Raw genomic sequence first — 12565 nt, forward strand, 5'->3', positions numbered from 1 at the left:
ATACTTTTGCGTTACATCCTGGCGCTCCAAAGCAAGGCGCTTTACTTGTCCTGTCCTCAGATCTTCAGCAGGGCTCGCCAGGAGTGTCCTGACTACCTACAGAAGGTGGTACCCATAGCGGGCGACTGCACTCAGCCAGGCCTGGGGATCAGCGCTGCAGACGCTGCTGAGCTCACCAGCAAGGTGTCTGTCGTCTTACACTTAGCTGCAACAGTCAGGTTCGACGCAGACCTCCGGACCGCCACCGTCACCAACGTGGTCTCCACCCGCGAGATCATCGCACTCGCAAAGCGTATGCCCAACATAAAGGTGAATTGTGGCTCAGATTAATCAGGTACATGCTGTCCTAGTTCCGGTTATCTTAATTCTAAGGTGCAGTATGCCCAGACTTATTCAGAGTAAAGCATATTTATCCAGCTACTGAGGAGGATTGGAATGGTGAACCTTATAAAAAATTAAACTTTGTTTAGAACGATAAATCGTTTAGTCAGTTTTAGAATTCATAATTGTACTATACAAATACACTCATGCTCATAAATTATCGATAATGCTGATACATGGTGAAACAACGCTCCGGTGGGCGGTTTGCAGGTTTAAATCACCTCGGGATATGACCATGCTGTGTATTTGACCTGCGGTTGTCGCACTGTGGCGCTGGCAGCAGTCCGCATATGCAGAGGTGTGTTGGTGGATGTCAGAGTACGATGCAGCGAGTAAGTGTGCAGACGTTTTTAGACGTGCTAATGGCGACTGTGTGTTGGAAATGGCTCAAAGAAGATATATTGACGACGTTATGAAGGGTAGAATACTAGGGCGACTGGAGGCTGGTCAACCACAGCAGGTCGTAGCACGGGCCCCCCATGTGCCACAAAGTGTGATCTCAGGATTTTGGCAACGATTCCAGCAGACACGAAACGTGTCGAGGTGCTACAGTACAGGACATCCACAGTGTACAACACCACAAGAAGACCGATACCTCAACATCAGTGCCCGCAGACGGCCACGAAGTACTGCAGGTAGCCTCGCTCGGGAGCTTACCGCAGCCACTGGAACAGTTGTCTCCACACACACAGTCTACAGACGACTGAACAGACAAGGTTTATTCGCCCGGAGACATACAAGGTGCATCCACTGACCCCTGGTCACAGGAGAACCGGTAAGGCCTGGTGTCAAGAATACAGTACATGATCATTGGAACAGTGGTCACACGTTGTGTTCATGGACGAGTCCAGGTATAGTGTGAACAGTGATTCTCGCCGGATTGTCATCAGGCGTGAACAACAAACCATATAACAACCCCTTAATGTCCTTGAAAGGGACCTGTATGGAGGTCGTGGTTTGATGGTGAGGGGTGTGATTATGATTGGTGCACGTATACCCCTGCATGTCTTTGACAGGGGAAGTGTAACCGGTCAGGTGTATCGGGACGTCATTTTGCACCAGCGTGTCTGTGTCTTTTCAGTGGTGCAGTGGGTACCGCCTTCCCCCTAATGTATGATAATGCATGGCCCCACCGAGCTGCCATCGTGGAGGAGTACCTTGAAACAGAAGATATCAGGCGAATGGAATGACCTGCCTGTTCTCCAGACCTAAACCCCATCGAGCACGTCTGGGGTGCTCTCGGTCGACGTATCACTGCACATCTTCAAACCCCTATGACATTTCAGGAGCTCCGACAGGCACTTGTGCAAGAATGGGGGGCTATACCCCAGCAGCTGCTCGACCACCTGATCCATAATATGCCAACCCGTTGTGAGGCCTGTGTGTGTGTGCATGGCGATCATATCCCATATTGATGTCGAAGTACATGCGCAGGAAACAGTGGCGTTTTGTAGTACATGCGTTTTGGGACGGTTTTCTCAACTTATCACCAATACCGTGGACTTACAGATCTGTGTCGTGTGGGTTCCGTATGCGTCTATGCTATCAGCGCCAGTTTTGTGTAGTGCCACATACTGCAATTACCTTAATTTATGAGCATGAGTGTACATCTCCCCGTTCATGCATTGCTCGTAGACTAGACGATGAAAAAAAGCCCTGGTTGATGAACTGCAGTGGAGGCACAAGACTTAATTACATTAATTATTTCTATGGAAGAGTTTAGCAAAGACGAAAAGCAACTACTGTGCCCTGAAAATTAAATTAATTGAAAAACCGAATGCAACAGTTGAGCTAGTCATGAGTGTTAATTGGCGCCCAAGGGAAAAAAGTCAGTATACGGATTTAATAAAAAAAATCAACATAAGTGATGTATGTCAGCAAACCAAAATATTTAAAATACGTTCTTTTTAAATAACTCATAGTCAAAAGAACGTGATCAACAGTAATAGCTGGCCAACTCCACAGCTCATTCGGAACGAGAGACCGCCGTGCCAGCATGATTTGAAGGGGCCGCTACTGGTTAAGTGTTGACAACGCCTCTGGCTGTTCGCGATCAGGTGCCAAACCATCACGGTATCGCGACAGTGTTAATCACTAGTCGTATCAACACATGAATCTAACTTTTCCAAAGACAGCAGCAAATGCAGACCAAGATTAGTCAGAGTTTCCACAAAAATTATACCAGGAGAAGTGCACAAACCTTAGCTTTTGCCGCTGTACTTAGTGTTGAAATCATCTCCTATGATGATTATTAGATGTGATAGTGGCTATGAGTTTAGAAGGGCGCAGAAGAAGTCTACTTTTTAGTTTCCAGGAAGTACTCCTATAACATTTACAAAGGCGACCAAGAAACTTAGTGTAATTTCTTGATTGCAGGCTTTCGTCTACATGTCGACGGCGTATTCGAATGCCCCCAGAGACGAAGTCGACGAGAAGTTCTATCCTCCAGAACTGAGCGCTGAAGAGCTAATAAAACTGGTCAGCGTCATGGACGACGAACAACTGGCGCAGCTACTACCTTTGTGAGTGATTAACTTTCGAAACTTTCTGCTCTAGAGAGGGGCTAGCAGCTCAGCACTTTGAATCGGTGCTGGGATAATTATTTTCGCCTCTTGATCAGCGTTGACAACACATACGTTGCTTAATACGTCCTGCCTGAGTCTGTGATACACACTGATAAATCGCAAACGTTGTTATTAGGTGAGAATGGCACGAAAATTACTCACTACATGCGAAACGTTACGTTCTAAACAACATCAGCAGATGCCATAACTTGGTGAATAAAACAGTTAACAGTCAACGGTTCATGCATAACGTTTTGTTAATATCGCGTGCCTACACAGACTTTGTGTTGTGTCTAGACAAGACAGCCTAGACACAATGAGAGGAAGCCGAAAGGCACGCGCTACGCTCACGCAGATGGGCGTGAGGTCTGAAGCAGGATACGTAATGAATGCTATAAAGAAAAGTACGTAGCTTCTCGAATACTTAACTTTAATCCATCCTTTTGGTACATCGCTCTTGATGAGACAAGTGAGACTCTTTAGATACATGCAATGTTACTAATGGCGCCTTGCTAGGTCGTAGCCATTGACTTAGCTGAAGGCTATTCTAACTATTTGCTCGGCAAAGGAGCGAGGCTTCGTCAGTGTATTCGCTAGCAAAGTCGTCCGTACAACTGGGGCGAGTGCTATCCCGTCTCTCGAGACCTGCCTTGTGGTGGCGCTCGGTCTGCGATCACACAGTGGCGACACGCGGGTCCGACATGTACTAATGGACCGCGGCCGATTTAAAGCTACCACCTACCAAGTGTGGTGTCTAGCGGTGACACCACAGTTTGTTCGCAAAATGTCCAGCAGTCAGAAGAGAAAAGTAGATGCTGAATATCGACAATTCTAGGCAAAACGGACTGACAAGGCGAAATTCACTAGAGTCATTAAACAATATTGGTGAAAAAGCAAAACAATGGAAAACATATTTCTGTCTGTTTTTACCCAATTCGCTTTTAAGTGGTAAAACACACCCCATAAGTCAATTTGGCATGATAGGTTTGAAGAGAATATCTTCGAAACGATGATATGTAGAAAAATGTTCCTGATATGAAAGTTGATATGTAATTATCATTCTAAAAAACTGTATAATTGAATAGTGTAATAATATGAAATTTTGTAATAATATGATATTTTGCAAAATATTCCACCAGAGTTAATTCTGAAAAGTGAAAAATTTTGTTACAATAGAAATTAAAGTAGCTTTCGAGCTACATATCTCCATATATAAAAAAAACTGTTTTCTGAAATACCGTTTTTGGAAAACATGCTGTATACAATCTGCTGTCAGAGTACTTTCAACAAGCCTAGTTCAAATATCTAAACCTTCATTATTGGTCTAGCTTTTAATTTTACTTAATTTGTTTATTTGTTTTGTGTCTTAAATATTTTGTTTTGCACTTTACATCTATATTTTTTATTAGTTTACCATTCACATGCATGTATTTTGTTAATTGAAAATAATAAGTAAATTATTATTATGATGGAAGGCCCTTCGCAATAATGATAATCTGTAAATAAATCTCGAAACATAAATTTTTTTTTACACTATACACATAAAATCAATGAAATTTCTTCACATCATATACACAACAGAGAATACAAAAGGAAACAAAATGAAGTTGCATTTCAAATTGTCAAGAATGATCTTCTAAATATCCTGATTTGTGTCAGGCATATTACATGTACACTGGTAAGACCTGGCCAGACAGAACTGATTATATTCTAGTGACTGCAGCATATTTGTATTATTCCTCAAGTGGAGATTGACATCAAAATCATTCAATGCAAATATATTTGCTAAGTTCTCACAGAGTTCTTCCAACGCTGAAGGCCATGTCAGTTCCTGTGCCATTGAGTCCTTTGGGATGATCAGATGGCCAAGTTTTGTCCTCAGGTATGATGGTCAAAATTATTTTTTCACATTGACCTCCAACCTTTCCATAGTTTTAATAGAAACTAATGGTGAGTTTCAACTGGGAATTCGGCGATCTCTTTTTGAAGCCCCAAATGTCGTTGTGAGAGCATCAATCTTGCTAAACAAACGTCTGATCAGGTCAAAGGATGTTTGAAACATGTTTTCTTTCCCATTGAGTGAGAGGAATCTGTATTATTGTTAAATTCTTAGAGCTGTGAATGTGGAAGAACCATATAGAGCATCGTACCTGAGGTCAATAAAATTGATCTAATGATCGCAATGGGCTCAGTGGCACAGGTACAGTCATGAGATGTGTACAGCTTTCATTGTTGGATGACGTTTGTGAAAAAATTTTCAAATCTAGATTTTTTGAATGATTTGGATATCAGTCTTTACTTGAGAAACAGTATAATCAAGCTGCAATCATTAGTACATAATCAATTCTTTTCGCCAAGCCTTACCAGTGTTCTGAAATATGCCTAATACAAATCAGGATATTTCGAAGATCATTAGCAACAATTTGAAATCCTGCTGAATTTAGTTTTTTTTTTTGTTTTGTCTGTCATGTATCTTATGCTTAGAAATTTCAATAACTTTTTGTGTATGGTTTAAGTAAACGTTATTTTTAATCATTTATTTATAGTTTATTATTGTTGTAATGATTTTGCATCGTGATAATGAGACATTTACAATTTTTAATTAAAACAGTATGCATACGCAAAACGGTAAATCAATAAACAAAAAATGCCTGTCAAACGTAAAAAAAATGAAAACACAGAATAAATTGAGTAAATTAAATAATATCATAGTTCCTCTACGCTCTGTCAAGCAGCATGAACTTCGTTTCCAATTCCCAAATAACTAGATAAATAATGAATGTTTAGATATTTTAAATAGATATGTTGAAAATACTCTGACAGCACGTTGTGTACAGTTAATTTTGCAAAAATGGTATTTCAGCTTTATTACACATGGATGAAAGTAGCTCGCAAGCTTCTTTAATTTGTATTGTAACAAAAGTTTTTATTTTTGAGAAATAATTAAAACTGGTGTGATATTTCGCAAAAATTCAAATTAATACAAGATTCAGTTATATAGTTTTCAAGAACGTTAACTTTTATATGACAAACTTCTTTTATATATTGTCGTGTCCTCCAAACCTAATATGCCGAATTAGCTCTTGGGGTGTGTTTTACTCGTTAAAAGTAAAATTGTGCACAAACAAAAAATATTTGTTGCATTTTATTGCTTTCTCTACACACCTGCTGAGTTTAATGAAGATCTCGTTTATTGACGCTTGCGTATATTCACTTCCGAGGATTACTTCTTCATCATGAACAAAAGTAAACCTGTTTACTTGTTGTGTAGTGAGGCACAATCTGTTGTGAAAAAATATAACAAGAGAAGGCATTTTTGTACGAAACACATTGCTTAACAGCAGCTTACAGGCAATAACGAAAATACAATTTAAAGTACTCTTCTTCTTTTTTCGCCCTCGTCCCGCGTCAACACGAGGCTGGCATTGTTATGAATTAATGTGGCGTCGTTAATTATAATCCCGGAAGTGGCGCACTTATTCATATGGCGATCCAGGTGTGTATAAAACTAAAATATTTGTTTCCAATTTGGAATCTCAAGTCGGTGGAGTTTGTTCTGATGGAACACCTTTGATGGTCGGCGCCATTCGTTTTGGTGCGTTACCCTGTAAGCATCAACATCACGTGCACTACAGTTCTGACTTTAGGCGCTAGATGCGCTGCTGTCGCATCACATAACGAGGCGACCCACGAGCTTAAGTAAGTATGTGACTCACGCACGTGGGTCGGCCGAGGGTGCGTCACACGACCTTTGTCACTTCAGTGTATTCTGTAACAGTTCTTTCTATGTATGTTCCAAGTTTTGTCGAGCAATTTTAGTTGACATCGTCCTTAAGTTTTGCACACCAGTGTAGCACGGTGGTTACAGAGTCCACATGTGTGCAGGACTAATTACAATGGTCTAATCGCCAGTTGTTCAGCTTCATATAAGAGTGAGATATATAGGTAATCATTTAGTATGCACTAGTTTTCCAACGTGACTCCCTTTGTTCAAATCGTGCTAAAATTTCTCACTCGGGAGATTTATGTTAATTCAGGTGCAGATTCAGTAGGATTTTTCGGAATGCAAATATGTTCCAGGATGCTGGGTGATTGGCCCAACACTTACACCTTCACCAAAGCAGTCGCCGAGGATCTAATACGCACACATGCTGCTGGACTACCTGCCTCAGTCATCAGGCCTTCCATTGGTAAGTTCAATATATATTTGTTCTCGAGGTATAGGATTACCTTAATCCCTAAGCAGACAAGTTTCGTAGCTTTAGACACGGTTCAGATGTATTCCTCAGCATACATGTAGGGCAATCAAACTCTTTCTAATGCAGCAGATGATACAAATGTTAATCTTATGTACTGCAAATGAAATACCTGAACCAACGGGTTCATTTCCGTGAGTAAGTATTTTCTTCTAACACGTTGAGGTGTAGCTTTTTGGTGTCTCGTGCAAAATTTCTAAATTATCCTGCATATGGCCTGATTCGTGTTAATCGGTGTTGAGACGACTACTGAGGGCAATGTAGTTCTGATCATATGTGTGCTCTCAAAATTGAACTGCAAGGTTCCAGATACTTAACCTTGGCAGTTTATTTTATGAACATTCGCATTAGAAGAAAACGAAATCTTCATTAACTGTGAAAATTAACGACAGCTCCCGCTTAAAGAAAGAAAATTATTTCAGACTGAACTGGTCACTTTGAAATTGTACAAGGCTTGATAGCGCAGCAGCAGGGCGAGTGGGTCGATCTGACCACAGGACGTTGCCCGCCTGCCTTCGACTGTGTGTGCGCGAGTTGCGGGCAGCGGCACACACGGCGGCGTTTGCAGCGTCCAACTCCACAACTAAACACGAGAGCCGAGACACGTCGACGAGACCGTAGCCGACAACTCTTTCTATGTGAACGAGTTAATGCCCTTGCTGTTTATTTTAATGACAAGGTCATTACTTACACACTCAACTGACGAATAGAAAAATAAATTGTAATAGAGCAATATTAACAACAAATGCTGAAGGGGAGGGAGGAGGGGGAAAGTTACGTTGATAGTAAACCATCGTGCAGTTTACTACTCCACATTTAAGTAATAATAATAATAATAAAGACTCCGTCTTCAGGCCACGAGTAGCCTACCGGGACCATCCGACCGCCGTGTCATCCTCAGAGGAGGATGCGGATAGGAGGGGTCAGCAGAGCGCTTGTTATGATGGTATTCTTGACCGAAGCCGCAACTATTCGGACGAGTAGCTCCTCAGTTGGCTGAGTGCACCCCGAAAAATGTCAACTGCACATGGCGGTGGGATGGTCACCCATCCCAGTGACGGCCACGCCCAACAGCGCATAATTTCAGTGGTCTCACGGGAACCGGTGTATCCACTCCGGCAAGGCCTTTACCACATTTGATTTAAGGGAAGACATAATTAGTACATAATGCAATAGCGCATTACGATTGTTAGATCTCCAATGGTATTGAAAAAGTACACGAAGGTGACAAAAGTCGTGGGATACCTCTCAATATCGTGCCAGACCTCCTTTTGCCCGGTCTAGTACAGCACCTCGACGTGGTAAGGACTCAACAAGTCGTTGGAAGTCCCCTGCAGGAATACTAAGCCAATATGCTTTTACAGCTGTCTATATTTGCGAAAGTGTGGTCGGTGCATGATTTCGTGCACGAACTGACCTATCGATCAAATACCATAAATGTTCGATGAGATTTTAGTCGGGCGATCTGGGTGTCCAAACAATTCGCTCGAACTGCCCAGACTGTTCTTTAAATCAGCTGGGAATAACTGGGACCCGATGACATAGCGCACCGTTGTTTGGGTACATGTAGTTGGAAATGGGAAATTTGAGGCAAGGTCTTATGGAACCAAACTGCTGATGTCATCGGTCCCTAAGCTTACACTCTACTTAACCTAACTTAAAATAACTTACGCTAAGGACGACACACACAACTATGCCCGAGGGATAGCCGCGCTGGCCGTGGCAAGGCACCCCTTAGACCGCGCCGCGAACATGCAGTCCATGAAAGACCAGACGTATCAATATCCAGTCAACGATCAATTCAATGAGGCGAGAGAACCTGGTCTTTTTCCTGCATGCACAGCCTGCACCATTACGGAGCCACCACCAGCTTGCATGGTGCTGTGTTGACAACTTCGATCCATGGCTCTGTTGGGTCTGCGCCATATTCAAACCCTACTACGAGCTCTTACCTGCCGAAATTGGGACTCATCTGACCAGACCACGGTTTCCAACTCGTCTAGGGCCCAACCAAAAGGTTATGGGCCCTGCTCGGTGGCTCATTAACGCTAAATTTCACTGTACTGTGCTACTGGGAAAATTCGTAGTACGTCTCACATTGATCTCCGCGGTTATTTCAAGCACACTTGCTTGTCTGTTAGCGCCAACAACTCTACGCAAACACCGCTATCCTCGGTCATTAAGTGAAGGCCGTCGGCCACTTCGTTGTCCGCGGCGAGGTGGGGGGGGGGGGGGGGGGGGGGGGAGGGTAGTGGTAATGCCCGAAATTTGGAGATCTCGCCACGCTCTGTTGATTCCCATCATGCGGTCATAATAACGTTGGAAAGCTTTTCACGTGATTCAACTAAGTAAGAGGTACGCCAGTCCACTGCTTTTTCGTACCTTGTGTACGCGATATTAACACAATATGTATATGGACATATCGCTGTACCATGACTTTCATCACCTCAGTCTATATGTTTGTGTCTACAGTCGCAGTTTATTTACTTTGTCCTTGACACACCTAATTGTAAAGCAAGTGTGATGACCGAGGGGTAGGGGATGGGATGGTATAAGGATGCCAGTTGTGTTCAAATGTTCAAATGTGTGTGAAAAGTTATGGGACTTAACAGCTAAGGTCACCAGTCCCTAGGCTTACACACTACTTAACCTTAATTATCCTAAGCACAAACATACACACCCATGCCCGAGGGAGGACTCGAACCTCCGCCGGGACCAGCCGCACAGTCTTTGACTGTAGCGCCGTAGACCGCTCGGCTGATCCCGCGTGACGCTAATTGTGTATAAAAACCGGTAGCCAGTAGACAAAATAAATAAACTGCAACTGCAGACATAAATATACACTTTATTTCAGTGCTGTATTGCTTGCTGTTTCATTGACAACATGTTGGGAATATCTAATGGTATGTTACATACTTTAGTTTAGCTCGTTCGGATCTGGATTGGGACAACACAGTGAATTATAGTAACGAATATTAAATAGAGGTCAGTTAGGTTTACGGATTGGTAAAATATGTTTCATACAGACTCTCGGCGTTTGAGCATGGTTTTTTTCTGTCAAAGGTCCGTTCACGTATTTTTAACCGTGTTTCCTCTTTCTGTGTTTTCACTAAAATTGGACTCCGTAATAAGACAGCACCTGTAGACGACGGTGGATCGAGCTTCTTGCTTAGAAGTACAGAATTTTTTGGCATGCCAAGTCACCCAACAATCTTACAATGATTAAAGATACAAAGTAAAACATCCATAGCTTAGTAATAACATTATATTCTGAAATAAAAAAGAATTAAATTACGACACTTACATTGAGGCTTGCATTATGGAGTAACGAGTGCCGACTGGTTGCGACTCGTAAATGTATTAATAAAATAATGTAGTATTAATGGCGGTGTGCTAAAATACGTCCGATCTGGACAAGACCTAGAAAACAGGAGATGCCTCTTATTCCGCCAATGATCTGACGATCAAAAGTCTTCAAATGTTTCCAGGGGCTGCATACAATATTTATACAGCCGTGGACTATATCTATGGCTCAAACTATTGTTTTATTTCATTAATTATAATTATATTTTCTGTTAATGAAAAAAGTTCAGCCTGTAAATGTGCGTTTAAAATACCATATTAAGTACAAAACATCCTGTTTTATACCCTACTGGAATCGTAAATTTTACGAGAGCTTTGTAATATAAGGTTCAGCTTTGCCTCGTACAATTTTAGTCATACGTTGAATTGTTTTCAACAACACAATTGTCCATTTGGTTTTTGTAGAATACTTTTAACGAAATGATCGTAAGTGGTATTTTGAAATGATTGTAGACGGTACGTTCAATTTCAGTGTGACAGCTCCAGTACATGATTTTTATGCAAAACGCTATGAAATGCTGTATCTTGATGTGTAGACGTGAATTTGATTTTCAGTTCAAAAGTCCGATTGTATTTGACTTCACCTAACGACCACTGTCTGTTATTTCAAGTAGGTTGCCACAGTACATGGCACCAGTGTGTGGTACAAGTGTGCATGTGAAACTGACGGGAGACTGTGTATCAGAGATTTTAATTGTGGAATGTCTCCATTTCGTTTCCGTTAAAGAATGTTACTTCTTTTTTCTTCTGTTTATCTGACAGATTCTGATAATGGCTGTGCCCGAACAGCGTTCATTCGCATATTTTCTAAAAGAAATAAAGTATTAAGAGCGATAAAGACAGGGAACTACACTGACGAGCCAAAGAAACTGGTACACATGCCTAATATCGTGTAGGGCCCCAGCGACTAATGTCTGAAGTAGTGCTGGAAGGAACTGACACAATAAATCCTGCAAGGATGTCCATAAATTCATAAGAGTACGAGGGGGCGGAGATCTCTTCTGAACAGCACGTTGGAAGGCATTACGGATATGCTCAGTAATGTTCATGTCTGGGAAGTTTGGTGGCCAGCGGAAGTGTTAAAATTCAGAAGAATGTTCCTGGAGCCACTCTGCAGCAATTCTCAAGTGTGGGGTGTCTCATTGTTCTGCTGGAATTGCCCAAGTCCGTCGGAATGCCCAATGGACATGAATTGATGCAAGTGATGCTTACGTGCGTGTCACCTGGCAGATTCACATCTAGACGTATCAGGTATCCCATATCATTGCAACTGTACTCTCCCCACGGCATTACAGAGCCTCCACCAACGTGAACAGTCCCCTGCGGACATGCAGAGTCCATTGATTCATGAGGTTGTCTCCATATCCGTATAGTTCATCTGCTCGATACAATTTGAAACGAGACTCGTCCGACCAGGCAACATGTTCTTAGTCATCAACAGTCCTCTGTCGCTGTTGACGGGCCCAGGCGAGGCGTAAAGCTTTTTGTCGTGCAGTTATCGAGAGTACAGGAGTGGGCCTTCGGCTTCGAAAGTCCATATCGATGATGTTTCATTGAATGGCCCGCAAGCTGACGCTTGTTGATGGCCCAGCCTTGAAACCTGCATAAATTTGCGGAAGGTTTGCATATCTGTCTCTTTGAATGTTTCTCATCATTCATCGCTGGTGCCATTCTTGCAGCGACGTCGGAGATTTAATGTTTTGCCGGGTTCCCGATATGCACGTTACAGTCGTGAAATGGTCGTACGGGAAAATCTCCACTACATCGCTATCTCGGAGATGCTGTGTCCCATCGCTCGTCCTCACGGGCCGGTGTGGCCGTGCGGTTCTAGGCGCTACAGTCTGGAACCGAGCGACCGCTACGGTCGCAGGTTTGAATCCTGCCTCGGGCATGGATGTGTGTGATGTCCTTAGGTTAGTTAGGTTTAGTTAGTTCTAGGTTCTAGGCGACTGATGACCTCAGAAGATAAGTCGCATAGTGCTCAGAGCCATTTGAACCCAT

The 12565-nt window shown here is 42.5% G+C and overlaps 1 protein-coding gene across 2 annotated transcripts in view; it reads left to right on the plus strand.

The window, feature by feature from the left end:
* LOC124595856 (fatty acyl-CoA reductase 1-like) overlaps positions 1 to 12565 on the plus strand; it is a 236167-nt gene that overhangs the window by 65431 nt on the left and 158171 nt on the right. For both annotated transcript variants that reach the window (XM_047134762.1, XM_047134764.1), the window contains exons 3-5: positions 61 to 309; positions 2758 to 2903; positions 7026 to 7135. In XM_047134762.1, coding sequence (XP_046990718.1) covers positions 61 to 309; positions 2758 to 2903; positions 7026 to 7135 — 505 coding nt within the window. The remainder of the gene's footprint in view (positions 1 to 60; positions 310 to 2757; positions 2904 to 7025; positions 7136 to 12565) is intronic.

Source organism: Schistocerca americana, chromosome 2, assembly GCF_021461395.2.
Source record: "Schistocerca americana isolate TAMUIC-IGC-003095 chromosome 2, iqSchAmer2.1, whole genome shotgun sequence".
NCBI lineage: Eukaryota > Metazoa > Arthropoda > Insecta > Orthoptera > Acrididae > Schistocerca > Schistocerca americana.